Below are 21983 nucleotides of genomic sequence, written 5' to 3' on the forward strand. Positions count from 1 at the left end.
GCGATCAACGAGTTTTGGCGCAACGGAGTTGCGGGCGTCATCTAGTTATAAACTTAAACCCCTATATTTAAATAAAGCATGTGGGACCTATTTGCTCTGCCTGTTACAACATATATTTTCAGAGGCCACATTGCCGCGTGGATAGAATGAAATCGTCTTAGCGAATAGTGATTTTAGTTACATATTCAGCTCTGTCGAGCCGTGAAGAGATATAAGAAATCCCTCTTAGAATTTGAGATGACGCGAGGTCTCGGCTGTCCATTGTCGGGACGCGACGTGCATTACAAATATTAAAACGGTCAATTGCGCATGTGGGCGTATTATGATCGGTGCTAATATTATAAACGCGAAAGTGTGTCTGTCCGTCTGTTACAAACTTGTATTGATATTTGTATAACCATTTTTCTTATGAAACCGCTTTCAGAAACGCAATATTTAACATAGTTATCGAACAGCCTTCCCGTTTCTAAGTTATCAGAGATTATTTTACCGATGTTTCTATTTTTGAGAGTTCCTTTAATTACCAGGAAGCTTATTGTATTTTAACAGATACCTATAAAGCAAAATAGTAAGTTGGTTGATATAGTATTTTATCAGTCTCCAACTTACTTTTATCAGTATCCAACTTACTCTTTTGCTCCTAAGACTATTCATATTAACCGAGCTCCTTTAAAAATAAACTAGCAACGTTTAAACCACGTTGCTAATGAGGGCCTCGACTGCACGTTGTTAATTTTACGCATCGAGTGCCGCTTCAATTCCATGACCGCACCGCGAGCGGGTCGGTAATCGAATTATACGCATTCATCATTATCATGGCGACGCATGTAACCTGCAAAATGTTGAAAAACCCTAAAGCTTATTTCAGACTGCGCTATAATAATATAATAGCATATTTATATAGCTCATAGCACAAGAATATCGCGTACCAAACATTGTTATGGACACGTTCACACTGTACTGTAGCTCTACCATGAGTTTAAAGCTATACAGTCTTACCACAAAAAACTAAACATCTGTTGAACAGTTATGGAAAATTGTTTTTATGACTTAAAAGAATTCATGGTACATAGTAAAAAATGGTACTAAACTTGTTTATATCATTTATTATGATAGAATAATTATACTAGGCTTAAATTTTTCTTTTTTTTTTGACACAATAATATGTTTTGACGTAATTTTAATTTTAAACTATTGACTATGAATTATATTTGACATTAGTTATTATTTATGATGTGCATTTTGACTTGAGAAATTTTATATAATTAGTAATTACCTATAAATTATTATTATGATGTGTTAAAATGATTTACTTTAAATTATATATACCATTATTGTCTCGCTATTTAAATAACGTATTGGTTGTTAATTTCATATTGATAGATATTATTAATTAGAGGACTTAATTTTGCATTGCACACCATTTTAATATGGTAGAATGAAAGATTCAATTGTATAATATATAGAATTAAGACCAACCTGTACTTCGTTCTGGCAATAAATATATTATGAATTTTGAATGTTTTGAGACCATTTTGTAGTGATTTTTTTTCTAATCAACTATTCAATACTTAGTGTTTAAATCTTTTGTAGTAAGACCTATACTTTTTCCCCCTTACTAATAAACGCTGTATAAGCTTTGAATAGTTATACAGTGTTTTGTCTTCTTCAATCCAATTAAAAATGTCACTTGTGTGACAGGAACAAAACACTGTATAACTATTCAAAGCTTATACAACGTTTATTAGTAAGGGGGTAAATCTATTTTCGATACCGGCTAAATTTTTAGTATGGCAAATTTTACAGCGCCTCTAGCAGTCACTTGCGCCACTAAAATCACCATACGAAAAAATTACGTAGTCGGTATCGAGTATCGCACCATAATACATACGTAATAGTATTTATACTATAGCTTTAAACTCATGGTAATACTACTGTACTATAATTTAATTATTATTGGCTTGCTATACGCTATGTATGGTGCGCGATATTCTTGTGCTATGAGCTACACAAGAGCTACGCACACTCCCAAAAGAATCAAAAACCAGAATTGCTAGAGGAAACTAAGTTCTATAAACAAATATAACGATTTTCTGCCATACACGCTACGGTCTACCGGCGAGGTCCACCTGTGCAGGTATGCCTGCCTGCGCCGGATTTTGCGCCGGTCGTCGCGCAGGTCCAAAAAACTGCACAGGTCTATTCCCGCACACATTCCGGTCTACCTGCGCAGGCATACCAGGTGGACCTCTCCGGTAGAGGTTAAAAAGTCTTTAAAAGAGGATTTGCACACAAAATATCGAACAACAAACAGATATTGTCACCTGGATAAAAGTTCATTAATGGTGACAAAACCCGCGATTTTATTTCAATCAAGGCTATGTGATTGGCAGCAAATTGATTTATCAGTTTTAATAGTTTTGCACGCGCCCGATTGTAAGGGAGAGTGATTTTTAATCGTTTTCGTTTATTTGTATGACGGTGGTATTAAAAGTATTATCTTTAATCCATTTACCGGAGGCCCAATCCCCTACCCTTTTCGCATCCCTATCAGTTTCGGATTAAGACTACTTGATGCCCTACCCTCCCCTATTACCTTATTTCCTCTTAAAAGGCAGGCAACGCACCTGCAGCTCTTCTGATGCTGCGAGTGTCCATGGGCGACGGAAGTTGCTTTCCATCAGGTGACCCGTTTGCTCGTTTGCCCCCTTATTTTATAAAAAAAACAATGTACATATGTAATAAAATCTTGGAATCTCAATTTAACCCACTTCCCGGTCTTCGATTAGGATGAAATTTTGCACACGCTCTGAGTTCTGATGACAAATGACAATACATGACTAGCAGCTAAGAAACCTCATTACAAATCCAATGTGGCGGCCTCCCCAAGATGGCGGGCAGGCTATTTGAAATGCACCCCTATGAAATGGGTATCAAATGAATGGGGTTTTCTGTCAGAAATACGAAAAAAATTGTCACGTGACTTACATCCAATATGGCGGACATCCAAGATGGCGGATTTTTAGTGCGTGCTGAAAGCGTGTTTTTTAGTTTTTTAAACTATTATTAAAATATGTTGTACACTAGTTGTTCATAAAGGTACCATTCCGATCCTCTCAGCAAGCGACCGCGAAATACAATTTTATGATTACAGGCTATAATAGGTTTCATTTTATACCAACATTGGTATACTATTTATAATATTGGTAACATAGTATACTATTGTATAATATGTATACTATTGGTAACATAGCGACCCATATTGCCGCCGCTGCTTTGTAGTAGAGTAGAGCAAAATGAAACCTATAGCCATAATATGTCATAAAGTGGCGTTTTTTTGTCGATCGCGGTCGCTAATTGCCGCCGTGATCGGAACTCTACATTAAGGGTAAAAGCCAAAATTCAAAACACAAAGGCCAAAAAGAAAATACATAAGAGCTCTTTTACCTTGCTCTCTTACATTGTTACCTCTCCTATTACTTACATACGCTGTCTGGCGATGTAGTATGAAAATGAAATGGGTCCACACAACACTTACTTACGGTTTTTTTTAGCAGTTTTGGTTACGTAAAATATAGTCATAGTGGATGTTCGCAGGTAAAGAAATCTATCCGCCAAATTTATTAGTTTCTGTGATAAGATGAATAATTTATATATTTTGCTTTAAAATACATTATAGATGATCTGCATTGTACACTCTACAGTAATAATAATAATCTTCTTAGATTATTATGACTATAGATTAAGAAGATTACTTCGACTATAGCTTGAAAGAATATCTACCAAACGAATGGGAACATTAGAAATAAACATTGGAGCGAATGAGTTCATTCGTTCGAATTATTCCTTCATTGGTTATCGCTCTGATGGGCGTTTTATAGAATTTTGCCGCTCAATGATCTGTATTTCTTGAGGTGAATGGTTTTTAAATAATATTAGCTTTTGACTTTTTATTTGCTCTGCTTATTATAGTACTGACTGCCTCATTCGTTTTAAAATGGAACAATTTTTTTTATTTTTTATTTAACTTATCTTTATAATGAAATACAGCTTATTATCACAAAACTTTTATTCTCAAACTAAACTATCCAGTGACGACAATATTATGTCTTTCATGTCTCCTGGTAAAAAAAAATAGTAGGTGATAATTTAAAAAATACGAAATCTAAACGATTCACAAAAAAGAAACACAAATAACCGCAAGTTACATTATTTTAAGAGGTGAAAATTTAACCGGGAAAATTCCAGTCCAAACCCTTAAATACGTATGTCGCAACCACTTGACACTCATTATTGTGCGGTTTAGCCGGGGGTTGCGGGTTGTGGGGGGGGGGGGGGGGGGGGGGGTTTACGTAAACAATCACATGGCGCGGCTTTTACGCCCAAACGCTTTGCGGTTGCAACGGAAAAAGGAATTTCATACACTTCGGTCCGAATAGGTATCCAGTTTAGGTTTTTGGGATTGAAATTTATTATTGTGAAGCTTTTGAAATATTTGGATTCATACTATTTAGAGATGTGCTGATCATGACTTTGGCCGACTAGCCGACTAGCCGATTAGTCGGCTGCAAAGAAGCCAATAATCGGCCGATCATGGTTTCGGAAGTTTCCGTAACGCTTTTTGCTTTTTTAACTGCTGTTTCGCGTCGCACACGCCGCCTGCATACGTGTCGAATCGTGTTAAGTATGTTTACTTCGCGTACATTACTTTATTTTGTTTAGCTGTGATACAGTTGATGGTTTTCATTAAATATTTCATGTACATGAAATCTCTATTTATTAATACACATACTTAATTTGTTGTTACAAGTATATCATAAGATCCGACCGTAAAATTGTGCATGAATCGTTTTTTTCGATCAAATATATTTTAAAATAATCTTTAGAACGTATAGAATGGATTAATGTTGGGTTGCCTTGTTAAAAGTAGCCGCAAGTACCTTTAATTGAGCAAAATGAAAGCCCGTAATACAAACTTGCGTGTATTCAATAGAAAAGTAAGAGAATTAAGAAGGAATGACATTGAGGAATGACAGGACAATACATATAAAAATAAAAACGCCTGTTAAATAAAAATAGCAATCTTGCGAGTTCTCGACGTCCTCAAATAATGGCAGGCATAATAATTGTAGGCCTGAACATTTGTCATATACAAAAGTGATGGCAACCCCAGTTTGCGGCTATCGTGCAACTGGCAACCATGGATATTCATGTACAAAATGCATAAAACTTTAATTTGGTATCAAAATTATTAAAAAAAATCGATGCTTCAATTTTGATGAAGAACTATGTTTGTTTACGGGCTGGCAACCCTAGGTTGCGGCCGACTTAGAGCTGGCAACCATTTATACCTTATTTTCTCACGTCATTTTCTTTCAAATGATGTAAAATTTACTGAAAAAAAAATATACATGCAAATTATGCATTCATCTCATGAACATTCAACTTAATTAGAGGTACTTGCGGCTACTTTTGACAAGGCAACCCAACATTAATCCATTCTATTCGTTCTAAAGATTATTTTAAAATATATTTGATCGAAAAAAACGATTCCTGCAGAAATTTGCGGTCGGATCCAATACTATTATATTTACAAAAATTATTTCTTTACTAGTAATTTCAGGAACACTTCATTTAATTTAAAAAAGTGCAACACTGATTGAGTGTGATCTGTACACATTATAAATAATAATCAAGGTTTTTCTTTAATATAATTTCAATAATAGCAAAAAAGTAAAAAGCCGATTAGTCGGCGCTTTTTGCCGACTATTCGCCGACTAGTCGCCGACAACAAAAGTGGCCGGATAGTCGGCTTTACCGACTAGTCGGCGACTAGTCGGCACATCTCTAATACTATTATTATAATATCAGAGCAGCATATTAAAAAAAGAGTAACATACGACTTAAAAGTCCTTGCAGCGAAACCTCGAAAAACGTCTCGTCAGAGAAAATACACATTATTATTAAAACATTAATAAAATACCATTTATATTTAAAAAAAAACAAATATTTCATTATTTTTTTCCTTATAATAAAACATCTTATAACTTAAATCTATTTTTTAAATACAAATAAAAAGGGGTGGGCCATACACAACACAAAGCTACCCCATCGCCGACTTTTTGAAAAATTTAGCAAATAACCTTCAAACTATCGATGTATTGTTAACAATCCCGATAAGAACGGAAACCATTGCCAAGTGTAGTTGACAAAAGGTCGGTGTGCCTGGCAAAGTGCCACACTGCTCAATAACTTGTATACAATATACCAATTTCATTTGTCACTTCAATAACCACTTGTAGAATTGAAATGCTAGTTTCGGCTAAATGGCCAGTTCTAAAAAAACTTGTAGAACTGGCCATTTAGCCGAAACTTTTTCGTTTTCGCTTCGTTATAGAATCGCCGATCAAAATGTATGGAATTGACATAAGACGAGTCGAACGTAACGTCGCCATATTAACGAACGCTTACGTAAATTACATACATTTCATCGGCGATTCTATAACGAAGCGAAATCGAAAAGATTTTGGCTCACCCCCCTGAGCTGTCTTTTTAAAAGTTTTCCGATTGATCACTCGTGCTTCATATACCATAATGCAGACTGAAGAAGCTCTCTACGGAGATGTCGTAATTTATCGTTTAGAGTCTTATAAACTCATGATTTGAAAGCTACAAAATTATAATAAAAATACAGCAATAATCTTCAGCATATGAACATTCCATTCTCCGTTATTAATTTTATATTTTTGTTTATGGACTTGGACACTAGGAACATCATCAGGGCTGCAGATGCGTTGCCGGCATTTTAATAGGGAATACGCTCTCTTCTTGAAGGTTTGCACTTTGCAGGTTGGTCCGGAAATACTATCTACTGATTTATTCCAGATTTTTACAGAGTTTCGCGATAAAGTTTTTTCAATGCTTTCATAGTACATAAATTGCGATTTTATTATAATAAATAAACAATACATAGAGCATTTATATATTTTAATAATTACGTAATAAACCGCAGCAATATCCTATTATCATAGAAAGAAGTTAGAATATTATTATAAAGTAAAAAGCACCATCATTAAAAACGTTAGATAATGTTACAAGCATTTCTTGTTCGTAATATAATAAAAGTAACAGTAAGATAAAGCCGACTTTATTATCAAGAATAAGGACACGATATCAACTTGAAATTCCTTTTCAGTAGTAGCATAAGTGCTTATTATAAATATTATATTATAATAGAAACAGCTAAAACAGCTATGGTAATTAATAATAATTATTGGTTATATAGCGCGCCATCGTGATGTCACCGTCCATAGGCCCTTATCTCCAGTACAACTTGTTTGCCCCACCACTACTTGCATTATGCGTATATATAAGAGGAGCGCCTCCGTGGTCTAGTAGTATAGAGCGCGGCTCTTGACTCGGAGGTCGTGGGTTCGATTCCCGCGTTGGAAACATGTTATTTCCAAGTTTGGTTAGGACAATGCAGGCTGATCACCTGATTGTCTGACAAGTAAGATGATCCATGCGTCGGATGGGCATGTAAAAAGTCGGTCCTGCGCCTGATCTCTCGCCAGTCGTGTCGGTCGTCCGTCCCACTGGGTTATGAGAGTAAAGGAATAGAGAGTGCTCTTGTGTACTGCGCACACACTTGGGCACTATAAATTACTTCTGCGTAGCTGGCCTGGTTTCAATGAAACCGGCCACCGTCACCGAAACCGGTGTGGGAGCTATTATTATATATAAGAGGCGTCCGCACCTCAATAAGTCAGTCGCTCGTTAGACGGCTCCGAGTATGATTGCTCCCGTAGTCTGCTCAGAGTCCAGCAGGGCTAAAATGGTCGCTTTGAAGAATGTTGATATTAATCCATAATATTATGTTTCATTTTTCTAAAATCATAAAATGCAACTCTGCTTGAAATTCATTTCTGTATTTTTATACTGACTTGAACATATTTTGTCAGTTTCACAGTTTTGACAATTCATTTGCTGAATTGATTGAGAGGAATTGCTAAATGTGACCATTTTAGCCCCGCAGTGCTTTGCTTGATCGATGCCCAACGTCATTAAGTAAAAGCTAGCTAGGAGGGATAAAGGTTGCGATGCCACGCGTCCTACCTGCGATCCCATAGTAGGGTTCCGCATGAATGTCTATAGATAGTAAAACACATATTGTACATAACATGTGTTCTTTGATGATGATGATATGGACCTGAAATAAACTAAGTAAAGAAGATATTGCGAGTAATATATCATGTGCCAACGCTACAGTTAGTTATTTCTATCTTTTTATCCACCAAGAAAGCCAGTAGGTACTTTTTTTGGATTCCGAAGTCAAATGGTAAAAAACGGAACCCTTATAGATTCGTCATATCTGTCTGTCCGTCCGTATGTCACAGCCACTTTTTTCCGAAACTAATATAGGTACTATTGAAACTTGGTAAGTAGATGCTTCATGATAAGAGTCTAAACAAATATATTATGATGTGCACTACTATAAAAACTACCAACGGAAATTGGTTTGAACGAGATATTCTAGCAAGTGGTTTTTTTATTAACAGACACACTTTCACGTTCATAATTTTAGTATGGATTAGGTATAAAACATTTTTTTAAACATTACTCTCACAAGCTATTCTAATTCGAAATATCTTTTACGTCACTAGAACTAGGCGTGAGATAAAGCCGATTTTAAGTTGCAATAAAAGTGCAGAACTGTGTTAAACACTTCTTATTCTAATACTGGAACGCGGAAATGTAGCTACTCCTATGATGCGTATTTTTTTTAATTTCTACCTCTGTACGAGGACAGCATCATACTTGAGTACTTGAGTTCCAGGCAAAAACATAGGATACTTTTTATCCTGAATAAATGTAATGTTACAAAATTGTAAACTTTATTTTAAAAGAATAATTTTCCTCTCACTTTTTTGGTAAAAAGTGGAACCCGTGCGAGTTTCTTACGCCGGTTCTTCTCGCTGGGGTAGTTCCCGAACCGGTGGTAGGCATCAGGTAGACATTCTGAAAAAATTTGATTCAAATTTACTCAGAAATAAAACATTTTTTATTTTTATTTTTTTTATTTGTTAACGGTTCTCGAGCGATAAACGAATTTTGGCGCAAAGGAGTTGCAGGCGTCATCTAAAGTGACGCCTGCAATTGAGTCCAATCTCCTATCAAAAAAAAAAGACGAACTCTGTGGCTCAGTTGGTGGGCTGTAATTGGTAGCTCAAGCCGGGGGTCGCGGGTTCGAATCCCGCCGACGGAACAAAAAGTTTTCAAAGTTCCTGGGTCATGGATGTGTATTAAATAATTATGTGTATCATATAATAAAAATCTTAAATATATGCATATTAGAAAAGTATTAAATATATTTCCGTTGTCTGGTACCTGTAATACAAGTCCTTCAGGTACTTAGCACGGGACCAGACTAACGTGGTGTGAAGCGTCCATATAAAAAAAAATCAAATGTCGATTTGATTGTCAGTCTACCTGTAAATTTATGATTTGACCTTACGAAAGAAAAACTTACTTTAAACAGGAAAATAGTTTAAATTCATCGTAAGTTACAAAATTATAGTACAACAACTTGAACACTAAAACGTATTTTATACTAGTTATAATCAGAGACAATATTATAATAAATATAAGCCCTAGAGACATTAGGGCGCATGCACAAGGCTGTGTCATTTCCAGTAAATAGGCCAACGTCTTACAATGCTTCCTTCAGTCAATATCCGCGGATGGAAATAGACAACTGCTTTCAATCCAACTTCATTTCCGTTGAAAAGTTTGTTGATAAACTCCGTCATATAGATGCACGATGTATGCAACTCTATTATGCAACTTGCCAACTTTTTTCACATTGTTCGAACAAAATAAGTTGGGACATTAGTAGGTATATTCAGTTTTTAGGGTTCCGTACCCAAAGGGTAAAAACGGGACCCTATTACTGAGACTTCGGTGTCTGTCCGTCTGTCTGTCTCTAGGCTGTATCTCAAGAAACGCTATAGCTAGAGTTATGAAATTTTCACAGATTGTGTATATCTGTTGCCGCTATAACAACAAATACTAAAAACAAAATAAAATTAATATTTAAAGGGGGCTCCCATACAACAAACGTGATTTGTTTTGGCCTTTTTTGCTCGATATCAATAATGGCAACAGGTAGGCACTTGATATTTTCACAAAGGCCTTAATTATATGTCTTATTTATTTTTTAAGAATAATACTAAAATAAAATAAAAAATCAAGAGTGGCTCCCATACAAAACCACAATTTTTGGTATATTGTTTGCTCTATAACAGTACGGAACCCTTCGTACGCGAGTCCTACTCGCACTTGGCCGGAAGTGTCACCATACCTTGCAGCAAAATTGAATCAGCAGTTCGGACGTGAAAAGGTAACAGAGGTAGACAGACAGACAGACAGAGAGACAGACACACTTTTGAATTTATAATAATATTAGTATGGATAACTAAACAAACTGGAACCTAAATTACTTGTTATATTTAGATATACGTGGGAGAGCCATGCTTCGGCACGAATGGGCCGGCTCGACCGGATAAATACCACGTTCTCACAGAAAACTGGCGTGAAACAGCGCTTGCGCTGTGTTTCGCCGAGTGAGTGAGTTTACCGGAGGCCCAATCCCCTACCCTATTCCCTTTCCTACCCTCCCCTATTACCCTATTCCCTCTTAAAAGGCCGGCAACGCACATGCAGCTCTTTTGATGCTGCGAGTGTCCATGGGCGACGGAAGTTGCTTTCCATCAGGTGACCCGTTTGCTCGTTTGCCCCCTTATTTCATAAAAAAAAACCCTATTCCCTAATGATGATGATACTCGTCTTTTGTCGGCATTTACGTGATAAAACATAACATCGATTATACCCAAATTCTCAAAGCTTTATCTCCTCAAAGTATTCAAACGCTCTTGAATTTCGCAAGACAAAAAGACTAATCGTACCTACTTTGTATAGATACTGTTGTGATCTTCCAAGACTGTCGAGGACTAATGCCCTAATTCTAATACAGGGTGTAACAAAACCAAGTGATAATGCTTTAGGGTGCGCACAAACACACCCTAAAATATTATCACTTAGTTTTCTTACACCTTGTATAATTCTAACATATACTCCTTTGATTAAGACCGGACCCTATCAAGCTAAATAGGTTTGTTATATTATACCTCCATATATGACTGTTTTTGGTGTTCTACCAGCTAGAATGCTATTTGACCTTTTGAAGTTTAATTTTAAGGAGACTATCGTACTACTATAATGTAATCTACGACGACGAAATAAAATAGTGTTACTAAGCTAACTGTACTAATTACTATATTTACTATAATTATGTACGTATAATAAAAATAATTTATAATTAAGCCAATAACTTGCTACGACTAAAAAGTTATAGTCGTATAAGTCACATGTCGAAACACTAACCGAACTTACTGTACTAATTACTATATTTACTATACGTATAATAAAAATAAAATAATTAAGCCAATAACTTGCTACGCTTAACAAGTCATAGTGGTAGGTATATGGTATAAATATTATAAATGCGAAAGTGTGTCTGTCCATCCGTCTGTCTGTCTGTCTGTTACCTCTTCACGCCCAAACCGCTGAACCGATTTTGCTGAAATTCGGTATGGAGATACATTGAGTCCCGAGAAAGGACATGGGATACTATTTATCCCGAAAAAATGTACGGTTCCCACGCGATAAACGAATTTTGGCGCAACGGAGTTTGCGGGCGTCATCTAATATAGTAAATAAAGTGGTATAAGTCACATGTCGAAACAGGCCGGTTTTTCGGTGCGATTTAGCCTGCGTTTACCCCTATTATTACGAATCTCTAACTTTCCAATGTAGGCTACACTTAAAATGTCTTTATTCAGCTTTTCCGGATACGAATTGCCGTAAAACTCCATCTCGAATCGTAAAGTGAAACCCAATAATACTTATTAAGGAAGTACCGGTTTATAGACGTTTTATCTACATTGGAGATCTTAAAACTATAAAGCATATTATGTTCTGTGACATAAAAATCACCAACTGAAAACGAAGTAATACGAAAGCTTTGTAACCTTATTTATCTTGAAAACTATCTCTACTTAGGGTCAGTTTATATTGTCACGTGTGACGTGACACGATATTGCGACGCATTCTTAAGTAACAAATTATTCAAAACTGAACTATATTTACAAAGCGACACCATAAAGTTAATATACCTAGCGGAATAGAGCGACAATCTCGAGCTGTCAAACGAATTCAAAATTGGTTTTCATCTGTGTAAAAAATTTGTATACGTATACACTTACACAAGCATGATTAAACATGAATTCTATATTAAGTAATTCATCAGTAATTTATAAAACAATAAATATATATTTATTTATTATATGTATACTATATTATAGTCTATTCTACTAAGTATATATATAAATATAGATTACTTATGTTAAAAAAAAAAAAAAAGTGTCCATGGCGTGATGGACCACAATTAATTAAAATTCATAATATTATTTCAATTATCCTTGGTGCGAAAAATCTAAATAATAAAATAACAAAAAAAGGATATGGACGAACAGTCCATAGACGGCCACAATTTTATAATAAAAAAAAAACATGAATTCTATGAGATTAAATTGTCAACGCGCGGGACTTGCTGACTGGACGTCAAAAAAGAGTGCTGCTGTCATGTCTCTTTTTAGCACGCAGTGTTACTGATAGTGACATCTCTCTTGCTCAGGCCTTTGTTTCTCTTCGGAGGAGGCCAAGGCGTAGACAAAGGGTCAGACATGGCCCTGACGTCCCAACTTAGCTGGGGAGCTCGAGGTGACGGCGTGGGGACGCCGTCGCCCAACATCACCGAGACCCCGAGTTGTCCGCGATGCGCTAAGTGTTCCGCGCATCGCGTTGTAGTGACAGAGTAGGCCTAACAGCCATGCACTGAAGCCTTTAGAGGCATCCGCTGGCAGGGTCGCGGTTGTGTATTCCGCGTATCCCGTGGCTCTGCCTTAAGCGGAAGAGTAGGAACACCGTTGGGGTTTTAGTGGGTATGCCCGGGCGCGGCCCTCCGCCCCCAGGGAGTCCCACATACCCCGGTAGCCCTCCCCTGACTGCCGGGGATGCGTAAACGCATTTCCCCAACGAAAAAAAAAAAAAAAAAGGCCTTTGTTTCTCTATTTCGCTAGGTATATTAACTTTATGAGCGATACACATTAAATTGACAGTCTTGCCGCCTAAGATGTCGGGATGCCTATCCCTTTGAATAGCTTGAATTTAAAAATTGCATAACAACGCCGCACAACGTTGCAATGTACATTGACCCTTTGGTTCTTGTCAATATCAGAAACAGAAAAGAAGCCAAACCTATTTTTAATATAGTTAACATCGCAACACCGTTCTACGCGAAGGAAATAGAAAGCAATAGCTAATTGGGTATTAAGGCCCCTGGATCAGAGAATTTTGTTTCATTATTTTTATTAGATATGGATAAGCTTTGCTTTTATAACGTTGTTATGTTCTTTATTCAATTATAATATTTTCTCTGTATATTGATAATAGGGTCATATTAATAACGTTTTCTTTTCCTCTGTAATTTTATAAGATTCTCGAACAGCATAATTTATAGCTGGGACCTGTGAAATTTTATGCTTTTAGAGCTTTCAACGCGAATATAAAACACTGCCACTAACAAGAAAGTAATAAGGACGATAATTACTGACAGATCACGATGTTATTTCAAGAATCATCGTTAATTTTTGCGTGATTTGTCGTGGATGACATTAGATACGAAACAGCTCCCTTTTTTTATTCAAATGATACACCAACAACATAATATTTTGACAATATTCAAAACTTTATACTAACATAATAGTTAATTACAGGCGTATGCAACTGTTCTAGAGGTACTCACTTGAAAAATACCATCTTTAATACATCTTAATATTTTGACCCTATATTTTAACAGAGTAATAAGTGTTGACACGGAAAGGCGTAAGCAGCTCCTTGAGTTTTTTTACAACACAGTTACGTCATTTCTAATATTGGCCACGTGCCAATTTGTTTTCACAGGATTGTATTTCATCTCGTCACTCCCCCTAAATGATCCCAGCTAAAGTTTTTAACCTCTATCACAGAATGCATATTAGTACAAGATCCTCTATTAACATACGGAAGATTTTAAAAGTTTTGGAAAGATGAGCAAAATTCTGATAATTATTATTCAGATAATAATTAAGGATCTTGTGTTTATTTATTACTATAAGGTTGCTGATCTTTATCATGAAAAATATAGCATTTATAGAGTTAAAATACTTTTCTATAAGCTCCTTTCGTTTTTATACCTTATTCATTTAATGTTTACAAAGAATAAAGATATAACTAGACTTACCTCCTTATTCACTCCAAGCACGTCCAGTATTCAGTGACCGTCGTTTTATTTCGCTATGAAAGAACAAAATATTACGCTCAGATACCTATGAATGACGTTTCCTATTCATAGTCTTCCATAAATGTTATTTTATTCAAAGGTGTTTTAATGGTAACAAGATGCAGTTACGCTGTCACAGATTTTTATTACAATTAGATTTCAAGTACTTTTTGTGATATACCTTAAAATATACTTACTATGTTACTTTTGATATAATAGCGTATTTTATTACACCATTTTAGTATAGCTAATTAGTATTTATTCCTTATAAGGCATGAATAATACATGTATTTAATGAAAGTTATTATATTATAATACTTCATTCATAGAATAGATCCCATTTCGCGCACACAAAAAAATCATCAAAATATAACAACATCCCCGTATAATGATAGTATTTAAGTAATGCAGACGATAATATTATCACAGTTTAATATATTGTATCGTAACATCATTCTGTCGATGCGTCATACTCGAATCCTCACCACGCATATCATAATATATGGCAGGTCTGAGTCTCATCATGTTTTGCACAATCCATCATTTCATTCATTAATCACACTGCACACATTCACATTTATCACTCTCCTAAACACACATCTCATGTTACTAAAATAATTGACACCTTTTTCAGAAGCATCATTTTAGGTCGGTCCTAACTGAAAAAAATATAAATTTGTTAAAAAAGAAAATAAAAAATAAAACATATCTATCGTTCTTTTATTTCTTTCAAAAATAAAATAATTATATGATAAGATATTATTAAGTCGTGAGCAAAACTTAATCCGAAGTAATTTGCGAGTTTTTCCTTATTTGTAGCAACATCGCTGGCACAAAATAAATTAACAACTATTATTAGCTAATTTCTTTATTTACTTAAGTCACTCAAAAGATGCTTTTATAAGCCAACAAAAGTGGAAAGAACAATAAAGAATGACTGGAAGACTGCTTGTTGAATTTTATAGCCGTTGATTTTCCTCGTAACATCGTTTATAACAATATCCTGCGAATAAAAAACCGCAAAAAAACTCGCGCCAGACTAAATTGTGACAAATTATTCCGGAGCATTTTAATGGGCTTCCATTTGCGCTGATTTTTCACGGAAAAGAGGCGGAGATGGGAGATAAGGTTTCAAATCTCGTTTGAATATGGTTGACTAGATGACGCCCGCAACTCCGTTGCGCCAAAATTCGTTTATCGCGCGAGAACCGTACATTTTTCCGGAATAAAAAGTATCCTATGTCCTTCCTCGGGACTCAAAGTTACTCCACACCGAATTTCAACTAAATCGGTTCAGCAGTTTGGGCGTGAAGAGGTAACAAACAGACAGACAGACAGACAGACAGACAGACACACTTTCGCTTTTATAATATTAGTATGGAAGTATGGATTTTGCATAAAGTTGTATCTAAGAGTCATAAATTTTATGACGGCTTGGAACGTGTAACGTTTAATTGTATTCTCGATTTTAGTTATTTGAGTATATGATTAAGTGATAATATTATGAAATTTAACAAAAAAAATTCGTAAAACAGGATAGTTTGTACTTAAAATTATCTTTAAGACAAACAAGGGTATCCAAGTTTTACTTAAAGCGTAGGTGTATCAAATAATTTACATAAATTCTGCTCTATTAAATACTGTGTCGACATCAATTTAGTATCAAAAGAAGTCTAAAAAGGTACTACTTATACTTTGTCATGTCCAGAAAATGTAGGAAGAAAATGACAAACCCATCAGAAAATATAAAAGCAGTAAGCCATTTGAGGGCAGGAAGTTTTAAAGTGTAGTTAAATAAGATCCACACAGACCCGTGAAATAATAAAGACCAAATGGTTTTCATAAAACGTTAATGATCATACCCCCTGATATAAAACTCCTTATCACAGCACTTAAGAACTCGAACTGAATATTAAATAAGCGCTTAAGACTTAAAGTTACAATAAAGTGCTATATCAGTGTTTTCCGATGGCGAATTACCCATCGGCTATTTTTATCTGAAAATAAATAAAAATGCCACCATTCGCTCTTTTAAACCTAGGTTAGCTGACCTACCTTTTCTGTACATTAGAAGGTCGCAGGCACTTGAAAACTCCAAGTTGTTGATAGTAACAGACAGTTTCTTCTTGTATATAACTAAAATAGTTCACTTGCAGGAAAAATTATCGCAAAGTAAACAAGAGTAAGTAAATCATTTGTTCTTCTAAAATACGGTTAAAAGATTTTACTTACCCAAATAATCAATGCTCAGTAAATAAGAGGTAATTTTAGCGAATACGTTTCCTTCTCTAAAAGCCTTTTACGCAGTATTCTCTCTATACACTGAATATAGTTAATAATTTATTCGCGTTATTAAATCATATTAGTTTTGAGTTTCAGTTGCCGTACTTTTAGGATAATTCTCTCAAAATTTAACTGTTACTTTAAGTCACTGCAGATTTACAATTCAATACGGTCCCAATTCTATCGATACTTTCGTTGCCCTAAAAAGCTTTACGATCCTTTTAAGTGTTTGACTCGACAAAATTTGCTCCGAACTAAACATGGAATTCAGAAATCCACCCAAAGTAGATTTAGGTTCAGCTCGAATCCTGCGAAGATTTTTAATGATTTCGAAAGAGGATAGTCGACTTAATGAACGAGTAAAACGATATTGTCTTTCAGAGATTCATTTCTATTGCTACCTGTTTTATCTGAGCAAAGCCTTTCCAATGAAATATAATAATCGTAGAATATGCTATTCTATCATTATCATTAAGTTGATCTATATTTATCATCAGAATTAGAACTTTATAATTATAATCTCACAGTTTAAGCTTTCTACTTATATTTTGATAGATAAGATTTATTTCGTTAATTGCATTTTAAGAGCTATAAGCCTTTACCAGCCATTTTTCCCTTTTGGAGCAAAAACTTATCTGGTGTAAATAATTTTTACTCATGTTTTTTCATACAACAGGTGCCGTTTTTTAACCGACTTCAAAAAAAGAGGTTTTCAATTCGACGCGTATGTATGTAATATTTCCAGAACTGCCCAGTTTTTGTATATTATGTTAATCTATAACTGTATGTTAATCTATAATCTGAACAAATGTGCCAAATTTCAAAAGTGTACGTTACATACATACACTTTTGAAATTTGTTTTTATGTTTGTGCACGCATATCTCCGGATCTACAAGTCCGATTTAAGTGATTCTTCTTTTATTGTACCAGGTATTGTTTAACTTAGGTAATACTGCAAGTTTCATCAAAATCGGTTCAGTATTTTTTGAGATAGGGAATTTTTAATCTTAATTACCTACAATTTGAAGTCGGTTTTATCTTTTTAAAATACTATTATTCAATGGTAAAAAAGCCCTTTCATTTCTATAAAAATCTTTACCCAAACCTAAAACTATGGAGGTGTATAAATAAGAGATTGAATTTTTATTAAAAATTTATTTTACATCTTCCATCGACATATTATTAACAACATTTAGGGACTTAAAATTATTTTCTTATATTACATTTAAGAAGAAAGAGTTGTGCGATTGTATTCTATTGTTATCATCATCAACAGTCTTTTATTTAACTATCGTAACATTATAACAAATAATAATATACATAATAATATTATCTATGAAATTGAAACTGTTTATTTATAATAATTATTTAGTTACTTCATACATAATAATATTATTATAATTAGTGTATCTGTACAGTGAAATCTCATATAAAACATGGTAAGGTCAAACAATATTAGCTTTTTCTTTTTATTCAACAAGTAAGAACATCGACCATTACGTCTTTATGTCCTCTATACAAATATTGATTGTATTTATAACTAATTGAATTAATACAATAGTTACCAACATAACAAACACAAGTATAATAACATATGGACCTTATAAAAATCTGGTTTCAAAATGATTATCAGCATGATTGTAGTATTATTAGGATAACCTAAGATCCGACCGTAAAATTCTGCATGAATCGTTTTTTTCGATCAAATATATTTTAAAATAATCTTTAGAACGTATAGAATGGATTAATGTTGGGTTATTTAACAGGTGTTTTTATTTTTATGTGTTTTGTCCTGTCATTCCTCAATCTCATTCCTTCTTAATTCTCTTACTTTTCTATTGAATACAAGCAAGTTTGTATTACGGGCTTTCATTTTGCTCAATTAGAGCTACTTTTGACAAGGCAACCCAACATTAATCCATTCTATACGTTCTAAAGATTATTTTAAAATATATTTGATCGAAAAAAACGATTCCTGCAGGATTTTACGGTCGGATCCAATACTATATGTTAATATGAATCTGTAATAAGTGTAAGAAAATTTACAAAAGTTCAATAACCTATTATAATATTATTAGTTATAACTAATGTTAATCTCAGCTAAAACAATTTCTATTATTTCTTATAACAATAATATTCTGTACATCCACAATTATTATTAGTAGTTTTCTATTATTAGTATCTACATTAATAAGTATAATTAGTAAGACTTACAGAATACATATAGACCCGTAACTACCTGGTCCACATGATTAAATTATATTTCTCTATGTTTTTCCTAAACATTCAAGATCATGTATTTTATATTTTATACTTAGGGATCAATACCGTAAAAGTGTACTACATTTGCCCCGTCGAATGTCACTTTCGGGAGTCATCGGGTCAAAGTCACTTCTGTATCACTTGAACTTCTGGAACTCTCTTTTATAACGTCAAGTTCTCTATTCGAAAGGGAGGAATTTCTCGAAAATTTGTTTGAACAATACTCACTCTTTTCGTCAAAACACTCACTAGCACTCACTTGATAGTCCTTGGTTTCATCCGATTCTGATTCTTCAGTCATATCATTTACTTCAACTTCCAATAAATTATCGTTTTCTTTTAATCCATACATACCAAAGCTCTTTTCATGACTGAGACTTCGTATTCTGTCTAGATTATGTTCAATATTATGTACATGTTCATTTTCACACAGTGAATCATTAAACTTCCATTTTATATTCGAGTTAAAATTCTCCATACCGGGATAAATTCCTATACTATTGCTTCTGTGCCCGAAGACCGGACAGTTCCGGAACTCTCACAAATCCGGATGCCTTCCGTTACAGATTTTATTGAAGTTGCCCTCGTCCAAGCTCAAGTTGGATCGAGAACGGCTGGAATAATCTAATTCTGGTCCAGGTCTGAAGAGACAAAAGTCAGAATTCTTCAGTCGACATTGTCTCGAACAAGCTTCGATTTGGAAGGCGGACCTTTCGAATTGCCTATGATCGGTAGGACCGTAGCCATCATAGAACCTCGTATTGTGCTTACAAGATCCACTGTGGTAGCCTTTGAACGATCCAGAGTACCGCAGGGGGTCTCTGTGGCAATTCTTTTGTATGGCATGAAGTGAGGTAGAGGAAACGGTCCGCTCTAAAATTTCGCCCCAAAACTTTTCACCTAGACCTTCGAATTCTCCTTTGGAATGTAAGCCGTCTGATGTAACGGACGACCCACAGCAGCCGGCCCCTTTTTCGTACGCAGCGAACGATTTGGGCCGCTTGCAGCAAATCTGGGAACAAATTGTACAGATTGTATTTAAAGTTGAACTCTCACATAATTGAAGTAAATGTTCGAAAATACTTACATAAAATTGAACTAACTCGTGGCTTATCCTTCTAAAATGGCTGTTTAAAAGCCAATAAAGGAATGGATTCCAGAAGCTGTTACTCAATGCGAGCCAGGTAACAATAAAATCCAATATCGGAGGGACCTGGAAATTGACGTTGGTTATAAAAGGTGGCGGTAGAACAAAAAATACGCCATTCGCTTTCATTACCTTACATCCAGTACACGCTGCCACTACTTCCTGAATAGTGGATGGTGTTACCATCACAATAAACCCTAGAGAAATGGCCGCCATTGTCCTAGATGTGCTCATACTGTGTGGTCTAGAAAAGCTTGGTATTTGCTGAAACAATAATAACGGATTTGTATCTTGGTAATTGTGGTGTTATAGGACACTAATGCTTAGATAACAGCGACCAAATACACTTTTAGTATTGTTCATGATTTTCCTAATTATTTATTATCTAAATATCTCTAAGATTCAAAAATTAAAGTGAAATTGGCAGATACCTAGAAACTATATATTTTTTTGGACTTTTACGCTGAGGAATTCACGCAAAGCCTATTGAAGTAGTCGTTCTTTGACTACTATCTCAAATATTCGGCGATTCGGCTTACCGAATAAAATACCGAGAGTAATAATAATATGACTACTATACTCCACTCGGGCTAACTTGTCGCTAGCGGTCATTGACTCCCTGTCAAAAACTTGTCATTTTCCATATAAACCGCGATTGACAATGAAGTGTCAGATGTTATCAATCGTGGTTTTATATGAAAAATGACAAGTTTTTGACAGGGAGTCAATGACCGCTAGCGACAAGTTAGCCCGAGTGGAGTATAGTTCTCCTGGTTCTCTATAGAAAAACAAAGATCACCGAGGACTATTGTATAGTTTTATTAAACTTACCACAGTCTCGATTTCGTTGTGCGCGGTCTTACACGGCGGTACCCCATTAGGTCTCGGGTCGTGATCGCTTTTAGTTCTGGTCTTACTGACGTGAAACCCCGACCCGTAGCAGTACATGAGTGCCATTGTGGTCGGGAAATAGTAGGCACAACAAGCGAGTATTCTTGAAAGAATAAAAACATTTTTATTTCCCATAAAACAGTCGCTCTTCTCATAGAAAATTTCGTACGAAATGAACGAGTATTGTGAAATGGAGGAAAAGTGAAGGTGTTATTTTTTATGAAAGAAATGTTTCGATAGAGAAACCTAAACACAAATGCGTATAAATCGAGATTAATCTCTATTGTATCATATAGTTCTTTTTTTATGAAATAAGGGGGCAAACGAGCAAACGGGTCACCTGATGGAAAGCAACTTCCGTCGCCCATGGACACTCGCAGCATCAGAAGAGCCGCAGGTGCGTTGCCGTCCTTTTAAGAGGGAATAAGGTAATAGGGGAGGGTAGGGATGGGAAGGGAATAGGGGAGGGTAGGGAAGGGAATAGGGTAGGGGATTGGGCCTCCGGTAAACTCATTCACTCGGCGAAACACAGCGCAAGCGCTGTTTCACGCCGGTTTTCTGCGAGAACGTGGTATTTCTCCGGTCGAGCCAGCCCATTCGTGCCGAAGCATGGCTCTCCCACGTATAAAGTTCGTACATAAATGATCTATGGTGACTCTAATATCTATACAACCGAACGTTACAATAATTATATATTAAAATGTCTAGTTTACTAATTTCAGTGATTTGTTTAATAAATACATATGGTTTATTGTTGATTAAAAGAATATTATTATTTACGAATGTTAAGAAAAACGTAAAATTAGCATTGAAAATTAATTTAGCTTAGAGATTCAACGATAAAAAACAAGACATTTAATATTTTTCTCGTTTCCGTTTTTGGCTTTAGCCAAGACATATTTCACTGGTCTCCTTGAACTAGAACACTGGAGATGACTCCGGCCTACACTCGCCGTGAC

At 35.2% G+C, this 21983-nt stretch overlaps 1 protein-coding gene across 2 annotated transcripts in view; it reads right to left on the bottom strand.

The window, feature by feature from the left end:
• Positions 1–19414: 19414 nt before the first annotated feature.
• LOC121733741 (5-hydroxytryptamine receptor 1A) overlaps positions 19415–21983 on the bottom strand; it is a 60583-nt gene continuing 58014 nt past the window's right edge. For both annotated transcript variants that reach the window (XM_042124092.1, XM_042124091.1), the window contains 4 exons: positions 20965–21127; positions 20266–20397; positions 20074–20199; positions 19415–19998 (listed from right to left, as the gene is read on the bottom strand). In XM_042124092.1, coding sequence (XP_041980026.1) covers positions 19525–19998; positions 20074–20199; positions 20266–20397; positions 20965–21127 — 895 coding nt within the window. In that variant the 3' untranslated portion in view covers positions 19415–19524. The remainder of the gene's footprint in view (positions 19999–20073; positions 20200–20265; positions 20398–20964; positions 21128–21983) is intronic.

This window comes from Aricia agestis, chromosome 14, assembly GCF_905147365.1.
Source record: "Aricia agestis chromosome 14, ilAriAges1.1, whole genome shotgun sequence".
Lineage (NCBI taxonomy): Eukaryota > Metazoa > Arthropoda > Insecta > Lepidoptera > Lycaenidae > Aricia > Aricia agestis.